The 19,925-nt window shown below is 43.2% G+C and overlaps 1 protein-coding gene across 1 annotated transcript in view; it reads left to right on the top strand.

The window, feature by feature from the left end:
* The window catches only part of IL10RB (interleukin 10 receptor, beta), a 46,894-nt gene extending 28,373 nt beyond the window's left edge, over positions 1 to 18,521 (top strand). Inside the window, exons 5-7 of the mRNA XM_006886793.1 lie at positions 4,896 to 5,043; positions 9,763 to 9,920; positions 18,204 to 18,521. Coding sequence (XP_006886855.1) covers positions 4,896 to 5,043; positions 9,763 to 9,920; positions 18,204 to 18,521 — 624 coding nt within the window. The remainder of the gene's footprint in view (positions 1 to 4,895; positions 5,044 to 9,762; positions 9,921 to 18,203) is intronic.
* The last annotated feature ends 1,404 nt before the right edge of the window (positions 18,522 to 19,925 follow it).

Here is a 19,925-nt window from a genome sequence, read left to right as displayed (position 1 = left end):
TATGAAGAGGAATGTGGCATCAGGATTGGAGGAAGACTCATCAACAACCTGCATTACGCAGATGACACAACCTTGCTTGCTGAAACTAAGGAGGACCTGAAACACTAGCTGCAGAAGGTCAAGGACTGTAGCCTTCAGTATGAATTGCATCTCAACATCAAAAAAACACAAATTCTAACTACTGGGTCAGTTGGCAGCATCATGGTCGACAGTGAAGAGATTCAGATTGTTAATAGCTTTAGTTTGCTTGGCTTCACAACCAACCATCTTGGTATCAGAAGCCAGGAAATAAAAAAAGAAATTATGTTGAGAAAGTCTATGATCATGGACATATCCAGAGTACTGAATAGCAACAATGTCACTCTGGAGACTAAGGTACACTTACCTGATCCAGGCCATGATCTTTGTAATTATATGCTATGCATCAAAGAGCTGAACAATGACTAGGGATGACAGAAGGAGAAATGATGCCTTCGAGCTGTGGTGCTGAAGAAGAGTACTGAATATACCATGGGCTGTTAGAAGAACAAACTGGTCTGTCCTCGAAAGGTTGAAGCCAGGCTGCTCCTTGTAGGCAAGGATTCTGAGGCTTCATTTGCCATACTTTGGGTGTGTTGCAAGGAGGGACCAGTCCTTGGAGAGGGACATGCTTGGGAGGGTGGAGAGACAGCAAAAGAGAGAAAGACACTCGATGAGATGATTAACTCAGTGATTGAGGTAATGGGGGTAGGTGTGTCAGAGACAATAAGGTTGGCACAGGATAGAGCAGAGTTCAGAGCTGTTGTACATAGGGTCATTATGAGTTGCAGGCAACTTGACCACACATAACAACAACTTCTAGTAGGTAGAACCCAAATCTTGCTCTCATCTTAGACTCTCATACAATGAAGGAATATAAACAAGACATCAACAACCCCAGTCACAGAACAGAAAGTGAAAATAAACATGCTTCAATCCCTTTCTACTGAAGTTCCTGTCTGTGCATAGAACACATTTTACAGAGGACACTTCTGTATAGAAGAGCTATAACCATGATGAAAATAGGGGTATTGTATACTTTTAAAAGTTCTTGGATGGCTCCAACAGATAAGTACTCAAGGACTAATAAAAATTTGGTGGTTCATACCTACTCAAAGACATTTTGAAGCTAGGCCTAGTGATCAGCTTCTAAAAGGTCCTAACTTGGAAACCCTTCGAAGAGTTCTCTGTATGAGTTTTGGTTTGATTTTATTTGGTTGTGGGGGGTTTCCCCCCCCTTTCATTCAGGATTTTGCCCATAGAATTTTTCAGTATTATAACTCGAGGCCTGAATTTGTTGTTCAATTCTTTCAGCTTGAGAAAGGCTGAGTGAATTTTCCCTTTTTAGTCTCTGACTCCAGCTCTTTGCACATTTCGTTACAATACTCTGCTTTGTCTTCATGAGCTGCCCTTTGAAATCTTCTCTTCAACTCTTTAATTTCCTTATTCCTTCCCTTTGTTTTGGCTTCTTGTCATTCTAATGCAGTATTCAGAATCTCTTCTGACACCCATTTTGGTCTTTTCTTCCATTTCTGTTTTTGTCATTTTCTTTTTTGGCTTTTTTCACGGATAAAAGGTATCTTTGATTCCACACAGCTCATCTGGTTTTCATTCATTCGTGTTCAGTGTCTCAAACCTGTTCTCGAGATGTTTTTTAAATTCAGGCTTGATGGGCTCAAAGTCGTATTTTGGTTATTGTGGATTTGTTTTCATTTTCTTTAGCTTCAATTTGAGCTTGCACATGAATAGTTAAGGATCTGTTTCACAGTCAGCACCTGGCTTGGTTTTCACAGCTGATATTGAGCTTCTCCAATGATTCTTTCCAAAGATCTAGTCAATCTGATTCCTGTGTGGTGCATCAGGTAACGTCCATGTGTATAGTAACTGTTTGTGGTTTTTTTACAGAAGGTATTTGCAACAAATAAGTCATTGATTTTACAAAATCTATCATTCTATTGTTACGCTTCATTTCTATCACAAAATCTGTAATTTGCAACTTTTGCATTCCAGTTTCCAATTATTAATTATCTTAATTGCATTTTTAGCCAATTTCAGACTGTAAACATTGATAGAAATCTCCAGTTTCCTCTTCTTTGACTTTAATTGTTGGTGTTTATATTTAAACAATGGGCTGAATTAACAGGTCATCTTCTTATGTGTGTGATAGTATCGTATCACTCACAGCCTGGTATTTCAGGATGGTTCTAGAAATGGTCTTTTTTCCTGTGAAATGTAACCCCATTTTCTCTCATATTTTTCATTTCTGGCATACAATATCATTTGATTGTCTGATTCAATGGCAATGTCAGTCCATCTCAGCTAGCTAATTTCTAGTTATGCATTCCATTTCACTTTTTATACTGTCCAGTTTTACTACATTCATACTTTCTATTAGTGGATATTTGCAACTGTTCCTTCTCATTTTTAGTGGCTTTTTTATGAGGACTTGGCCTCCAGTGCTCTATCTAATGAATCAAAAGAAACTAAAAGGCACACATGGACTCACTGTATTAAAAAGAATTAGCCAGCACACTACCATTTCAGGAAATAGCGTATGATAAAGAACCAGTGGTAAGAAAGGAAGAAGTTCAAGCTGCTCTGAAGGCATTGGCAAAATATAATAAGTCTCCAGGAATAGATGGAATACCAATTATCATATTTTAGCAAATAAATAGAGCCCTGGACATGCTCACCAGGTTGTGCCAAGAAATTTGGAGGACAACTATCTTGCTAGCTGACTGGATGAGATCTATATTTAGTCCTATTCCCCAAAACAGTGATCTAACAGAATGTGGAAAATATTGAACAATATTGTTAATATCACATACAAGCAAAATCTTGCTGAAAATTATCCAAAAGCAACTGTCCATTGACAGAGAACTGCCAGATACAAGCTGGGTTTAGAAGAGAACTGAGGCACTAGGAATATCACTGCTGATGTCAGATGGATCTTGGCTGAAAGGAGAGAGTACGAGAAGAATATCTATTTGTGTCTTATTGACTATGCAAAGGCATTTAACTGTGGATCACAACAAATTACAGCTAACATTGAGAAGAATGGGAATCCTAGAACACTTGTGTTCATGCAAAATCCATACCTACACCTAGAAGCTGTTGTTTGAACAGAGCAAAGGAGCACTTCGTGACTCAAAAATTAAGAATGGTGTTTATTAAGTATGTGTCTTTTCTCCATACTTTTTCAATCTATATGCTGAACATATCATTCAAGAAGCTGGACTTTATGGAGTAGAATGTGGCATCAGGATTGGAGAAAGACTCATCAACAACCTGTGCTATGCAGATGATACAGCCTTACCTGCCAAATGTGAGGAGGACTTGAAGTACTTTCTGCAAAAGATCAAGGACTACAGACTTTAGTACGAATTACAGACTTCAATATGAATTTCAACATCAAGGAAACAAAAATCCTTACTACCTGGCCAATAGGCAACATAGTGATAAATGGAGTAAAAGTTGAAGATGTTAATGATTTTATCTTACTTTGATCCTCAGTCAACACCCTTGGCACCAGCAGTCAGGAAACCTAAAGAAAAGTTGCATTGAAAAAATCTATTGTGAAGGACCTCTCCAGAGTGTTAATGAAATGTCAGTCTGAAGACTAAGAGCTTGCTAAGCATCTGAAAGCTGAATAGTGACCAAGGATGATAGAAGAATCGATGCTTTTGACTTATAATGTTGGAGAAGAGTATTGAACATACTGTGAATGTCTAAGAGAACAAACAGGTCTTTCCTAGAAAATGTTAAACCAGGGAGCTCCTCGGAAACAAGGATGGTAACACTTTCTCACCTACTTTGGGCATATTGTTAGGAGGGGCCAGTTCTTGGAGAAGGGCATCATGCTTGGAAGGGTAGAAGGCCAATCCAGGACAAGAAGACCCTCAATGAGATGGATTGACACAGTGACTGTGACAGTGGGATTAGATGTGTCGGAGATTGTGAGGTTGGCTCAGCATACGGCCAGGTTCAGAGCCATTTTTCATAGGATCGCTGTGAGTCATAGGTGACTTGACAACACCTAACAACAACAGTCTGTATATCGTGTCGCCATGGGTCAGAATCTACTTGAGGCAACTGGTTTGGTTTCTGGAGGGGTTTCTGTTAATTCCTAGTATTTTACAGAAATTGTTTATTTTTAAGGTAATTTTTTTTCTTATAATTCCCTTTCCCTTCAATCAACTTACCTGTTTCTTCATTTTTGCTCCCTTCTTCCTTCCTTATCACCTCTGTTAACCTCCTAGATTGATTTTTCTCTGTATGTAAATATATTTACCATAACTTTAGTTAATTTACATTTTTAGTTAACTTAAATTTAGTGCTTTTAGTAGACAGTAACTATTTTAGTTTATGAATATGTTATGGTATATTCAGATAAAACTAAGATAATCAGTGAGACCAGCCCTGGAGGCAGACTGACTACATCCTTTAAGTGTGGTCCAGTGGCCGAGGAGGTCAGGCCAACCAGCACCAGGTAACAGTGATTCAGAGGAAAGCCCCAGCCAGTCAGAATGAGAAATGTGGTCTGTTGACCTAGGAAGAAAATGACATTGAGTCTAACTGTATGTAATTGTCTTGTCTTTTTTAAAAAAGGAAATGGGACTGTTTGCATATTATGTCAGTCAGAAAATTTAGGAAAGGAGATAGTTTGCCGTATTTGTGATGGAGCCAACACCTGTGGTATAGTTGTTCTTGGCCTACCCTTAGAATGGGGCCAGGGTCTTCTCCAATAATTACCAAGAGCTCCAATCTTTTGCTTCTTCCTGTTTTTAGCCTAAAGATTTTTATGACTTTTTTAAGTGTGAGGCAAAATGTATCTTTTTACTGCTGAGATATTTGCTAATTTTCATCTTTGTGTCTAGCTTCCAGTTCCTGTTAAATTTGATGCTTTTACTCTCCAAAATCTGGAGCCTCAGACGATTTACTGTGTTCGAGCACAAGGATTTCTTGCTGATCGGGGGAAAGGTGGAGAATGGAGTCAGCCTGTCTGTGAGGAAACAACCCAGGATGGTGAGCAGGGAGAGACATAACTATATCTAAACCTTCTCTGATAGTTTTGTAGACATTTTATAAACTTTGTTTGATTTAAAGACTCTTAGCCATCATCATGTGCAACTCAAAATCCAACTTAAGGTCTCTTGTCTGATGACCCTATACACAGTGACTGATACTGCTAACTCAAAAGTTATGTATCTCCTATGGGTGGTATCCCCAGCAGCTCTGCAGGAGAAAGATGAGCTCTCTCCTCTTGTGATTTACGGTCTCAGAAACCAATGGAGGGTCACTGTGAGTTAGACTGCACTCAGCAGTAGTCAGTCAATCAGTCAGTCAGTTGCCATTGCCACTGAGTCAGCTGTGGCTCCTGGTAACCGTATGGACAACAGAATAAAGCATTTATTACATCCTATGCTGTTTAAAATAAGATAACACAGGCAAGGATGATGAAACGTCATCTCACATACTTTGGGCATGTTATCAGGAAAGGCTAGTCCTTGGTAGAAGACATCATACTGGGAAAAGTAGACTATCTGGAAAAAGAGGAAGCCCTTCAATGAAATGAACTGACACAGTGACTGTCACATTGGGCTTGAGCATGTCGGAGATCTTGAGGATGGGGCGGGATAGGACAGGGTTCCAGTACGTTGTTCTTAGGGTAGCTTTATATTGACGTACACATAATGACACTTTAACAACAGCAGTGCTGTCTCTATGATATTTCATATTTGAGCCAATGTACAGGGAGGCTAATGTGTGAATTCAATTCATTGAGGGTTTTCACTGACTCTCTGTTTTACCAAAAATAATGTCCTTTTGTAGCAATTGATCTTCCTTGATGACATGTCAAAAGTTCTGTGGAGCAGTGCAGTTGTATTTTTTTCCTAAGACATACAAATGGATGAATGAGTAGAATTCTAGAAGTTCTTCAAGAGCTAGGATGTCAGATCCCAAGTTGACTATACATCATTAGCCAAGGAGAGCATGTTACTGGGGAGGGACTGTCCCTTGAAAAAGGCGTACTTAGGCATGTAGAAGGTCAGCAGGAAGAGAAAGATCCTCCACATGATGAATTGACACAGTGACTGGAGCAATGGGCTTACGCACAGCAGAGATTATAAAGATGGTGCCAGGTTAGGCAGAGATTTGCTGGGTCAGAACTGACTTGATAGCATCTAACAACAAAGCCGAGGGATCATGCTGCAGCTCATCCAGTCCATGATCTTCACCAGGAAGAAACACGTGTTTGAACTGAAAATGCTGGAAAAGTGGGCTAGAAGGCACCACCCCTTGAATCTAACAACAGCTCTAGAATTCATTAGGGAATTTGGATGAAGAGTTGCTCTAAACCTACAAAGATGCAAGCTGGAAAGGTGAAGTTACTGCCAACATGGATTAAAACACAGAGGGTCAAGAGCTAAGGGGAAATAGGCAAAGATGAGGGATGTTCCTCACTGCCCCACCTGCCAAACAAGCACCACATCCATCCATCACTGACCCTCTGAGAAAATGACACCCCTTTCTTGTGATTGGCCTTTCTTGAAGATGTATCCAAAATAAGCATGGTGAAGTCTCATCATCCTGGCTGTATTTCTTATGATTCTTCTGGTATTTGAAACACCAGTAATACCAGTGGCATAGCTTTGAACATTGTAGCAACACGCACTCCACCATATTACAGCACACTGACAGATGAGTAGTGGCGGCACACAGCAGGCCACTGCTGTTGAGGAGTTCTAACTCATAGTGACCCTGCAGGACAAGGTAGAACTGCTCCAGAGCATTTCTGAGGCCATAAATCTTTATTGGCACAGACTGCCTCAGTTTTTCCCCAGCAGACAACCTCATTTTTTTTCCAGCTGATAGCCTCAGTTTTTCCCCGAGGAGCAGCTAGCCCATTGAAATTGTTGACTTTCTGGTTAGTAGTCCAAAGTGCAGACTACAGCACGTCCAGGGATCCAGGATGCAGTAGTGATTGCTGTTAGGTGCCGTCGAGTCAAGTAAGCCTCACAGCAACCCTATGAACAACAGACCTGAACCCTGTCCTGTCCTGTGCCATCCTCATCATCCCTGACACACGTGAGCCCATTGCCACAGCCACTGTGTTACTCGATCTTATTGAGGGTCTTCCTGTCTTTCACTTACTCTCCACCTTTCCAAACACAGTATCTCTTAGAAGAGTAGACCAGTGAAAAAGAGGAAGATCCACAAGATGGCTTGATGCCGTGACTGGAACAGTGGGCTTAAGCACAGCAGAGATGATAAAGATGACGCAAGTCTGAGCAAGGTATCTAGACTACTAAATGAGGGAATCAGTCCGTCTTGCCACACTGCTGGGCTTAAATTGAGTTTGGAGACAGAAAATGGGGATTTTACTACCAACAAGAAAAAAAAAGCAGAAAATGCAGCTTGCATCCTTCAAGGCCGTAAAGATTCATGTGTGAGTCAGAGCCAGACTGAGCTAGAGACACTGCAGCAGCAGAGAGAACCAGAGACAGGTAAGAACAGACTGGAGAGTGCTACCCCACAAAGCCAGAGCCAAGGGGCCTTCACCTGAGATTGCTCGTGGGTTGGAGGACAGGGACATGCCATAATTGACAGGACCAGGAGCTCTAGTGGGTAAGAAATTACACTGCCAACCCAAAGGCAGGTGGTTTGAATCTACCAGCTGCTCTGAAGGACGGTGGACAGTCTCCTTTTGTGCGATTTATGACTTCTGAAAATCTGCTGGGAGGTCAGCTGTGAGTTGGTTCCAACTCAATGGCACATAACAACAGTAACGACTAGACAGCTTTGTAACACTTAACCTAAAGCTATAAGACTGAAGGTGAAAGGACTTTTGAGCACACTTGAGAAGTTGTCCTGACTGTAAAACTGTGTTCCGTTTCCAGCCAGAATTGTAACCCATTAGCTTCCCTATTAAAGCCCCTTACTAGGGGTATGCTTCTTTGACTTCTGTGTTGCCATTGCAGCAGATCACCACACTCAGTGGTAGAGCAGTGAGAGCTAGAAACGGTAAAAGTACGTGCAGGAGCAAGGGGATATATGTGGCTTCATAGGAATCAGTTTTGTGTTGTGGTTGTTGTTAATGAAGATTTTCTCCCTCATGGATTTAATGGATGAGGCCTCAAAGAAGGTTGCCCCTCCACTGCCCACACTTTTTTACACAATCTTTCTCTTGTAAAGTGGCTGGTGGATTTAACTACTAGAGAAGTAGTTGTCAAATGTCTATGGACTCCACCAGCTGGGCTCCCTTCTACCGCAAACAATTCCTTTAAAAAATTACTTACTGTGGCCAGTGTTTATAGCAAATTCACTATAGTTAAAAGGTGGAAATGCCCTGAGTGTCCATCAACAAATGAATGAATAAACAAATTGTAATATGTCCCTATACCCGGCTGGGAAGAGGAGCAGAACGGCCAGATTCTGCAAAGGTGTATTTTCTGGGGTTGAGACTGGGATGTGGCTGTTCATGGCATTAGGGCTTTTGAGCCCTCAGGCCTAGTTTTTTGTGGATCTCTCGAATTAAACAGGCTTGGTAGCAGGAGTGCCATCCACTTCCAGAAAAGCTTGCCTCCGGAAACTCTATGAACTTGGAGAAAAGAAGAAAGTTTTCTATTCAAGACTTTCATTCATATGGGCGCTATGTGTCATCTACAACTCTAGACTCTACGGCACTTAACAACAACAGTGAGATATTACTCATTCATAAAGAGAAAGAAAAGCACATAATAGAACATGGATGAGTCTTAAGAACATCATGAAAGAAATACATTAGACTTGTTATTTTTAAGTGTCATGGTGTCAACTCTGGTAGTGATCCTATGTCCAACAAATTGAAACCTTGCCTGGTCTGACGCTGTCCTCATAGTCTCTGTTTTGCTTAAGCCCATTGTTACATTCATTGTGTCAACAATATTCTGTTATTCCGTTTGCATGAACTATCCAATCAAATTCATAGAGACAAAGTAGATTAGCTGTTAATAGAGATTAGGGGAAAGACATGGGGATTTAATGAATGCAGCTTCTCTTTGGGATGATGAAAAGGTTTTGGAAATTTATGATGGTGATGATAGTGAATGTACTCAGTGACATCAAATTGTATATGTGAAATTGCAAATATTTATATGTATTTTATATATATTTTACCACAATGAAATAGAGAGTGAGAGAAACTTGCTAATTAAAAGGCACAGTTAATTTTCTGGGCCTCTCTCAGCACCAAGTGCTTTGGGATTTGTCACGATAGTGGAGGTGGTTGGAAGGGACTGGTGTAGGGAAGGGTAAGTTGCCTATGCATAAGGGGACGGGCTCTGTGCTGATTGAAGGGAGCTAGGACCACAATGAGACCAGGAGCCACACCTTGGATATGGAACACTACGGTGAATATGTTTAATGTTGTGGGCCCCAGGGAGTTTCATCAATCTCCAGACTGAAGAGGTTTATCCAGAGCAAAGAGGCTGTGGCTACACCGAGTAGGCAAAGTGGATCAGATTTCTTGCATATTATTCTTCTGTAATTTATTAGTAATAAAGCCAGAAATCAAGCTTTGACAAAAATGTTAGTAATAGCTCCGCATCCTTGAACCAGCTGCTTCCTTTTGAATGGGCATATGGGTAATCCAGTGACTACCATTGGAATTATAATGGTTAAAACAGTGTCACAGACATTGCAGTTGAGCCTGTATGTAACAAGAATGGCCCTCTCGGTTAACTGCCCTGTTATCTCTGGCAGAAACTATCTCCGCCTGGATTATTGCTGTTATCCTCATAGCCTCAGTTCTCGTGGTCTCCCTCCTGCTCGTCGGCTGCTTTGTCTTGATGTGTTACATTTACAAGAAGACAAAGTACACCTTTGCCCCTGGGAATTCTCTTCCACAGCACCTGAAAGAGGTAGGTAATGTATAGCAAGATGGAAATTAGAAAACCCTGATGGGAAAGCGCTTTCTTTTACGTCAAGGCTGGCTAAGTGCTCATTTCCCTGGAGAACAACGTATTGCGCTCCGGTTTCTGTCCTGGGATGATGTGCTGCCTCAGGGAAGCCTGAGATCAAGAGCAGCCTTAAGAGAGGAGACAGAGATTTGTTTCAGAACACTCTCTGCCACCTGGACAGAGTCCTTCTCTTGCCTTCCCTGCCCAAAGCACCTAGACCCCAGGTACAAAGGTTATAACAGAACAGCGGAAAGAGGGGGCAGGAAAACAGAGCTCCAGGGGGAAGAGATGACAAAGGAAAAACATCAGGCTTATTGCCAACTAAAAGGATGAGGAAAGGCATATTCAGGTCCCTGTAGCCCTCTGCCCAATTGTGATGGGTAAATGGACATGTATAGCAGCATCCCTGAGGGAGTGAGATGGCTAGAAGCCCCGACCTCTCAGGTACAAGGGTCCTGCCATCAATACAGTAAGAAGATTATATCAATAAAAGCTATGAAGAGGAGAAAGGGGACTCCAGAAGGGATAACAGAGGAGAGAACGCCCCTGAGTGTTGGCTTGAGCCAGCTATTGTGATGGGAGCTAGTGTTTGTTCCTCTCTCTTTCCTCATGGACAGAGGAGTCCAGTGAATACCTCAGTGACTGAATGGCACTCTGCCTATGTCTCCACCTGATGGTCAGGTCAGTGGCCTCAGCCACTGTGATAATCCTTGCCTTGCCTTTTAGTTTCTTGGCACAGAGAGTCTCCAAGTAAGTGGTAGAAGTCACGGTTTAAGTTTAATGGGCTTCTTACTGTGCCACTTGGTGAGAATACATCCCCTCCACACTCCTCTAGATATGTGGTCTGTACATATTTTCCTAAAAGGCCAGATGCGACGTATTTTAGACTTTGCAAACTAAAAGAAATTTGGGTGAATACTTCCATAATCATTTAAAATATACCTATTTAAAAGTCGAGTCATTATTCTTAACTTCGTTCATATAAAAACAGGCAGTGGGCTTGATTAGCCCATAGGTTTACCAACTCTTTTTCTAGAATTTTCTTCTTGTTGTGTATCGTTGAGTCAGAACCGATACATAGCTGACCCTCCAGTGAGTTTTCAGATGCAGTAAATTGCACAGGAGGAGATTGTCCTTCCTTCTCCCACAGAGCATTTGGTGTATTCAAACCACATTCCTTTGCATTGGCAATGCACTTCCTCCCCACTAAGCCACCAGAGCTCAATCACCAGATTAGTGGTAACTTCCTTATCAGTAAGCCATCATAGCTCAACAAGTGTTCTAGAATCTTAGAGCCTAAAATTGCGTAGACAGGAAGCACAAATTACCAACTGGGGTATTTAATAATAAGCAAGGCCACTCCTACCTGTTGGTGCTTGAACCCATGTATTCAACCTATTGATAATAGAGGTTATTGATTTGAGTGCACGTCAGGTGCTAGAGGACAGCATCCTAAATTCACAAGGGAAGCCAGCACCCCACCTGCCCTTTCAACAGACTATTCCATTGCCCCATTAGAGTGACAGCTGCTGGTTGGGGCAGTGATATAATTAGTGGCTGCTGTGGGCAGGCACCTACTCCTAACCTCCTTTACTGCCATAGGTCACTTGATGTGACGTGGTATTATGTGGGGCCCCATGCCAGTGGAGACCTCAACAGTGCTGGGCAAGGCCTTGCATGGCAAGAATCAATACTGTGATGTTAACGTCAGTCAAGATAAGTTACAGTCCCTTCCAGGGTTCAAGAGGTCCATCGGAACCAGCTTGCTTCTGGGTAGCTAAAAAGATTTCTTGGGGAGTGGTGCCATATCGCGGGGCCTCAGTATTGCTCTCTGTTGCAGCAGCAGCAGCACCATCAGCCTTGGTGGGGGAGGCCTTGCTGTTGGACCATGCATAGCCTCCATCCCTGCCACACAGCTACGCTGTTCTTGTACCCATCGGACCATGCAGGGGTGACCAGTGATAGAAGCTAGCTAACATCATCAACAGGCTAAGTTATCTTGGCAATTTCCTTCCTCTTCTGGGTGCATCATTTCAGGTGGGGGTTATGAAGTGATACACAGATCTTTGCTCTTCAGGCTCTTTCCATAGATCTAGCCACAGGCTTCATCTCTAAAATTCTTAGTCCTCAGTAATCTGGTCTTTCTTCTTCTTGGCTCCTGACCAGCCAGCCAAGCCATTAACCCTGCCCATGATTCCATCATTAGCCTTATCTTACCGCAGCCTTCCAGGGCCACCCTTGGCTGGGCTGTTGTGCAACAGCAGACTATTTTTGGGTTGTACCCACATGTAATGCCAACCTCCATGTGAACCAAATTTGATCTTTACCTTCTTCTTCTGCCAGTAATAAGTGGGCCCCCTTCCCCAACTATGTGGTCATAGATGTGACAAAGGAAGAGATATTGGTGGAGCAGTAGTGAATGAGATGAGGTTATGCACCACCTGACTGTGCCCTCTGCCCCCTCTTGGTACTCATTCAGTCGGCCTCGTGGTGGGAACTTTTGGTGACATGGTCACTTGGCATCCCATCGTCACACATCCTGTATCTACCAAGTCTCTGAAGAACTCCAGACACTAGTTTCAAATGGTATATAATTTGCCACTGCACAGGACCCGGCCCCAGAACTCTAGGGGGTCCTCACAGATATTCTCATTCTGGAGCTTGCAGTCAGTTAACAAGGACCACCCCTCTATGTTGCAGAGTAGAACTGTTCCATAGGACTTTCTTGGTTATAATCTTTAGAGAAGCAGATAACCAAGCTCTTCTCTGGCACCAGCTTTCTCTTCTCAAACCACCAACCTTTCAGTCAGTAGTCAAGTGCAGATTGTTTCTACCACCCATACACCTTGCATTAATTCCACCCAGGATCTTTTCCCACCTTCGGTCATTCACAGACTGACCTGCCATGTCACACAAGCTGCTTCACATTCATCAGGTTTTATTATTCTCTTGCCAGTGACAGATAATACCAGGCCTTTGTACATCCATCAGCCAGGCCTGGGGGCAGCAACCACTTGGACCGTAGCACATCTGATGCCGGCCCTTTTCGTCTCTGAGCCCTGCTCAGAGCTGGCACTTTCCCCAGTCACATGATAAACATGTTGAAGAGGTGTTCCTAAATATGAAATAAGCTCTCTGCCCAAAGGAACCTAAAAGCATGGTGCATACTTCTTACTTATGGGAGGAGCCAGATACGATCATGTGTCCCTTACTTTGGAGTAGATATCCCAACGTGCCCTACACTACAGGATCCCTATTGAGTTTCGCCCCATGGAGCCATAGGGGGTCATGTGTTAGGCTGCTAACCTGAAGACTGGTAGTTCAAACCCACCAGCTGCTCTGTGGGAGAAAGATGAGGCTGTCCCCTCCCATTAAGATTTACATCTTTGGGAAAATTATTAGATTTTTTTGTCATGACGGGAGTCCAGAGCAAAGGCTGTATAGTGGAGTGGACCTGGGGGGAGGGATTGTAAAACAATGAAAGAATTTTTCTTTTACTTTTCCAAGAGGGTAGTGTACTAGAAGCGGGGAGGGTTGGGGAGGGAGAAAAGTGCAACAATGAATAAATGGAAATCCAAAGTCTCTGTAAATTTTCATTGAAACCAATAATAAGTTTTTTAAAAAAGAAAACTATTTACATCTTTGGGAGCCTAAAGGAAGGTCACCTTGAGTCAGAATCAACTGGACAGTAGTGTGTTGTTGTTGTTATTGTTGATTGCCGTCAAATCGATGACCACTCATCTCGACTATAAACAAAAGACCTGAAGCTTTTCTATAACTATCATTGTTTCTCCAAGTTCATAGAGTTTCCATAGGCATATGGTTTAGGAAGTGGATGCCACTCCTGCTTCCAAACCTATCTTAAACTGGGAGCTCCAGCAAACACGGTCCACCATGGATAACCATTACGGCGTTTGACACAAGGCTCAGCATCACAGCAAACCCAGGTTACCTCCATAAGAGAAACTAACAGAGAGTGCTGTATGATTTAGAAGTATGTTCCTCCAAAATACAACACCAACCCAATTTCAAAAGTAAGGCACTCCCTGAAGACCTTCAGTCCACAGTCCATCATAAGGACAGCAGTAGGTTTTTAATTTCTTCAAGTGCATGTGTGTTACCAAGGACCCAACTGGCTTGCTACTTCTTGCTCTTCTTGCCCTATTAGCATATTATTCTTGATAATGAGTAGTCCCGGAGTGAGGCAAAATGAGTCTCTGAGTATCACAATTAAGTGCTTAACTGTTAACTCAGAAATTAATAATTTGAACCCACCCAGAAGTACCTCGAAAGGAAGGTCTAGTGATGTGCTTCTGAGAGATCCCAGCTATCCAAATCTCATGGAGCAGTTCTGTTCCAGCACTGGCATGATTTAGAACCAACTCAAAGGCAGCTGGTTTCATTCGATATTTAAGTCAGGACTTTGTCCCCACAAGGTCCACTCAGTTGATACAGGCTGCCCCAGCAGAGCACTTGGCCTTGGCCCGGAGGCTTCCTCTGTGGAAGTTAGTGCCTGGGTTTGGCTGAGTCTCTCCAGCTGCGGGTATTCCCAGGAGCTGGAGAAATGCATGTCTCTACCATCTGGGTAGCACATTTTAAGGACAGAAAGTAGGTACACAGCTGAACAAATGTTTCAGAGTTTCTAGCACCTTCTGCTAAACAGAGTGCCAATGAGACTGCAGCTTTAGAGTGAGCTGAAGTGAGTTTTTGAGGAGGCACATTTGCAGCAGGAAGAACAAGGTTGGGGTTGACCCTTTGTTTAGGTTACTGTTTTATTAACTGAAAACCAAGAGGAAAAAAACCCCACCTCTGCTTTTGCTTTTCGCTTTGCCTTCAAAGCATTTGATCAGGACAGAGCAGAGGAAACCAGTGCACTTCCTGGCAGATCAGAGCCAAACATGAGTTACAGCAGAGGGACTCCTTGGAAGGAGCTTTCCCTCCAAGGCCAGAAGATGAGATGCAAATGGGGTTGGGAGAGGCTGGAAAAGTTCCTGGAGTCAGGGCTCAGGACTCCTGGGGACACTGCAGAGCCGTTCTGGCCCTAACGTAGGAAAACTCTCCAAGTTTGTCTCAGAATGTCTAGGATCTTCTAACCATGACCTGAAGAATCACTTTTAGTTTAAGCAAAGTTTGTGAAGATGGAAACATTCAGTTGAAAAGGCCATGAAAAGTTTCTCTGGCGTTGCTACATTGAACTGGCTAGGTTGGCTACCAGGGAGCATTGAGAGAGAGAGAGAGAGAGAGAGAGAGAGTGTGTGTGTGTGTGTGTGTGTGTGTGTGTGTGTGTGTGTGTTCCCCAGGGAGCCGTAATGCTAACCCAAACACTGTGCCACTCTGGGAGCTCAGAGCCACGAGCAGCTCATCAGGAGAAAGTGGAGCAGTCTCCTCCTGTGCATGTCACAGCCTCACAAAACCCACAGTAGGGTTCAGGGAGCTTTGGTGGCCTAGTGGAAAGGAGCTGCGCTACCAAACCAAAGACACATGGTTTGAATCCACCAACTGCTCTGTGGGAGAAAGATAGTCAGTCTCCTCCTACGCAATTGACTGCCTCTGAAAACCCACTTGAGGGTCAGCTAAGAGTCGGACCTGACTCAATGGTACACAACAAACAAATCAGTTGGTTCAAATTCAACGACAATGACCAGTATACTTCTCCCAGAGTGTCTATCTTTATCCTTTTCTCAGTGAATATCACTGAATCCAAGTATCTTGGGGGAGCACATTTTCCCACCTCCCCCAACTTCCTTATTTCCCAGCCAACCACCAGCTTCTCTGTGTGTGTCCAGCCAGGACACTTGACCTATTACTTGCATCCTGAGACTTCAGTGCTTCCTCCTTTGTCCTCCTCTCTTCTCCCCCTTTCCCAGGAGAGTCAAGGATCATTTCTAGCCCATTAGCCCAATCTAAGGAATTCATTGACTTTGAGGATTTGGAAAGGCTCCCCCGTCCCTGGCTCTCTCCTTTGACTAGGAGAGGTCTGACGTCACCCACGTGCCCCTCCTTCACCCTTCCCTTGGCTGTTGAAGACCAGGAGGTGCAATCCTGAGGGCTCTGCACCAGTTTGCAGTGCAGGTGCCTCTACCTTAATTCAGTCGAACCAAGTCTTATCAGATGGCTGAGTGTGGCAACTGAGAGGAGAGCAGATGAATTAGTCGAACGTGGAGGCATGTTTTGTACAGAGTGGCAAAAAGCAAGCAGTCAGTAGCCAAGAAGGAAGGGGTTAGAAATGCAAAGCTTTAGAGAATGCTTCTCTACCTAATCCTGAGGAGTGAAAGTGCATCTAGAAGAACAGAAAATGTTAAACCAACAGACACTTCTGGAAACATTTATGGGCATCATCATTGTTTGAAAACTTGGAGAGAGAAAAATGTCTATCAACAGATAAAATATGATATATACCTGTGTCTTAATTGTCTAGTACTGCTTACCAGAGACACCATACATGAATGGCTTTCACAAACAAAAATGTAGTCTCGTATAGTTTGGGAGGCTCTAAGTCCAAATTCAGGGTGCCAGCTCTAAGGGAAAGCCTCCTCTCCATGTGTTCTGGACGAAAACCCTTGTTCCCGTTAGCATCTGTAGATCAGGCATTCCGTGGAGATCTCCTTGTGTTTTGGCCTTTCCCCAGCAAGGAACTTTCCAGTATGAGGCATGCATGGAGCTGAGTCCAAGAGGATGCGATGTGCTCCACTCCTGTCAATCCTTTCTTGGAGGAACTAAGGTCCCTTCCTCCCCTCTGGTTTCCTCCCCTTTTATCTAGTGAGATAGTGATACAGGCCTCGTCCTAGGGGAACTCCCTCTACATCTGCTACAATGGTGAGAATGGTTGCACAACTTGAATGCATTCAGTGTCACTTCTTTACACATGTAGAAGATATTATCAAACTGGTGTATGTTTTCCTGTGTCTATTTTCACCATCATTAAAACAATCATAAATGTTAGAGATAAAGATGACTGAAATACGGTCCCTGCCCTAAAAATAGCCTCCTCAGGAAAGACAGACTGTGAAGAGTTCGTGTCTGTCAAGTGTTCAAAGGTAGCACCTCTCACAAGAAACACTGCTAGCTCTGTATAGCTGATCTTGCATGTTTGCAGATTTACCTTCAAGCTAAAGTTAATGCCAGCCCCCAAATCTGTACTTGTGGTACTTTCTTGGTCCTTTGGGAGCATGTGGATGGCAGAAAATTTGAGTCACCCCGTGTGCTTATTCCAGCTAAGGTGACACTCTGCCTTCTTGTTCCAGCCTTTGTGCTGTGAACAAGTGTCCTTCTCACCGTCTGTGTAGATCTACATTTTGTGCTTTTTGTTGGTGGTTTTGCATTTAAACTCACTCCAAGGGTAGAGCTGAGCGCTTTCTGGTGTACTAAACATACAAAAGCTGTGGTGTACCTTCCAGAGGAAAGACGTGTGTTGGCTAAGCTTTGTTCAGACGTAAGGTATACAGGGCAATTGATCATGAGTTCAGTGCTCACAATCAATAATATAGAGTAAGTCATGTGTCTTTAAATAGAAGCACACATAAAACGAAGTCATGTATTGGTTTAGTGATGGAAGTGTGGCAATAAAGCTTACAGAAACTTCCCTTCAGAGTAAAGGTTCTGTCTTCATTCCTTCAGTGTTTCCAGAAGCTTTCTAGGACATGGCTGCCACAAATAACAAGAACCATCTGTATGCTTTAAATTTGCTAATATTTTCAAACAAGTAAAAAGAAATAAATGAAATTGGTATTTTATGTAATCCAAAAATTACCTCTTCAACACGTAGTTAATATTTTTAGAAATAATCAAGATATTGACTTTGGGTTTTCATCCAGCATTTTGGAAATCTGAATACATTTCTCACCTGAAGCACATCTCAGTCAACATGAGCCCCGTGCTGGCAGCCACTGTGCTGGGCGTCTCTATGCAGAGGATGGGGGTCCAGGCCGCAGAGAGAGCCATCACCTGCCTGCAGACAAGACTCATTCCTGACCCCAAGCACACTTAGTGTGCCTGCAGCATCCCCACTTCCTCCAGAAAGTGTCAGCCTGGACGGGGTCTGCCCCCAGGCACTAATCAGGCCAAAACTCTCCTTCTCAATGAAAAGAGGAACCACCAGACTTACTTAGTAAACAAGGGGCAGACTTGTTGTATTTATTGCATTGTTGAAACAGTGCTTTATACCCTGTAAGAAATCCTTGTGAATCCATAAACAAGAGTGGGGAACATTGGACCATTAACTTTGCCTGTTCTTTTCTCCCACAGTTTTTGAACTCACCACATCACAGCACCCAGTTGTTTTACTCCCTCCCACCCTCTGATGAGAATGAAGTGTTTGACAAACTAAGTGTCATTACAGAAGACTTAGAGAACAGCCAACAGAGTGCTGGCCACAGCGGTAGCCTCAGGAGCTCATCTGAGCGGGGATTCCTAGAGCCCGTCTCTGAGAAGAAGACACAGTGCAGTGGGCACAGCCAGCTCCTGGTTTGCTCATCTGCCTCTGAGGACAACCAGAGCCCCACCGAGCCGAGGCCCCCTGAGCAAACCCCAACTCTAGAACCCATGAACACTGGACTTATCTAGACAGCCAAAGAACCATATGTCAAAGGTTCATTTGACAAAAAAACTCCATCTTGGGTTTGCTGATTTACAAAGGATTTACTAATTTAAAAGAAGACGGGAAAATTGACAACTGAGGGAATTATTTTCAGTCTCTTGTGCTTTGCATGGCCAAACAGTTAAACAGTACTAACTGAAAGGTTGTCGATTCAGGCCTGCTCAGAGGCACCGTGGAAGAGAGGCCTGACCATTTGCTTTTCAAAAATCAGCCTTTGAAAACCCTGCAGATTCCAGTACTCCAATACGCATGGGATCTCCATTAATCAAAATCAACTTGACAGCAAATGGTTCTGGTCTGCTTACTGAAATAAGGAGCACATTTTAATTATGATAAAACCAATATTTAACCTAGATACTACACACTCCTTCTAGCCTCTTGATAGACTTATCTGAATAACAATTTCAACTCAAGTGGTCAGCAAAACATACAAATGCCAACGTTTTTTATTCTCAGGGAGAGTTTATTTTTCTACTTGTATTTGTTTTATGTCTTTGCTGGTGCTCTGTTAAATGTTTACACTATTTAATCTATATGTGTTAATAAAACTCTTGTTGCTGTTGTTGTTGTATGTGCTGTTAAGTCAGAATCAACTCATAACTGACTCTCCAGGGAGTTTTCCAGGGCTGTAAATAGTGACACTAGATTTAGGTTGAGCTCTGGAGACTTAGTAATGAGGAATTGTGCTGCCAACCCAAAAGTATGAAGTTCAAATCCATCAGCTGCTCTGCGGGAGAAAGATGGACAACCTCCTCCCATGCGATTTCTAGCCTCTGAAAACTCGCTGGAGAGGCAGCTAGGAGTTGGATCCGAGTCAGCAGCGCACGAGAGAATGTGGGTAATTGTCAAAATTCAAGTAGGCTCTGCATTTTTTGGTGCTCATTCTTTCATCAGATACTTCCTAATACCTGCCACTTTGTTAGGTACGGGGTCCTAAAGTCCTCTGGGAGCTCTCAGACTAGCCAATTGGAAGTAATAAAGTCTCTGGGCTTTGAATTCCAACCTCTCATCTGTATGTAGAGATGAGAGGACCTAAGAATGAATGATACTACGTTTTTAAAATGCCTGCCACTTGAATCCTCCAAATGCTCTGCTGGAGAAGGAGGGACAATCTCCTCCTGTGCCAGTCGGACCTGATTCGACAGTATACAACAAGGGGGGGGGGGGAAATTGCCTGCCACAGTGTCTGGCACATAGTAATCACTCAGTGACAACACAATCTCGTGGGGATTGAATACTACAGACTTCGGTCAGCAAGAAATGTCCCTGCCTCTGTGTCCCATTGCTCAGGAAAAGTTCAGCCAAAGCCCCTAGTCTAAGAAAACCAACTTTTAAAATTGATTGATGTTTTAAAAAATGATACATTCTAG

Source organism: Elephantulus edwardii, unplaced genomic scaffold, assembly GCF_000299155.1.
Source record: "Elephantulus edwardii isolate Elephantulus edwardi_28Jun2011 unplaced genomic scaffold, EleEdw1.0 scaffold00051, whole genome shotgun sequence".
In the NCBI taxonomy this organism is placed as follows: domain Eukaryota; kingdom Metazoa; phylum Chordata; class Mammalia; order Macroscelidea; family Macroscelididae; genus Elephantulus; species Elephantulus edwardii.
This window is presented reverse-complemented; position numbering and strand designations above follow the sequence as displayed.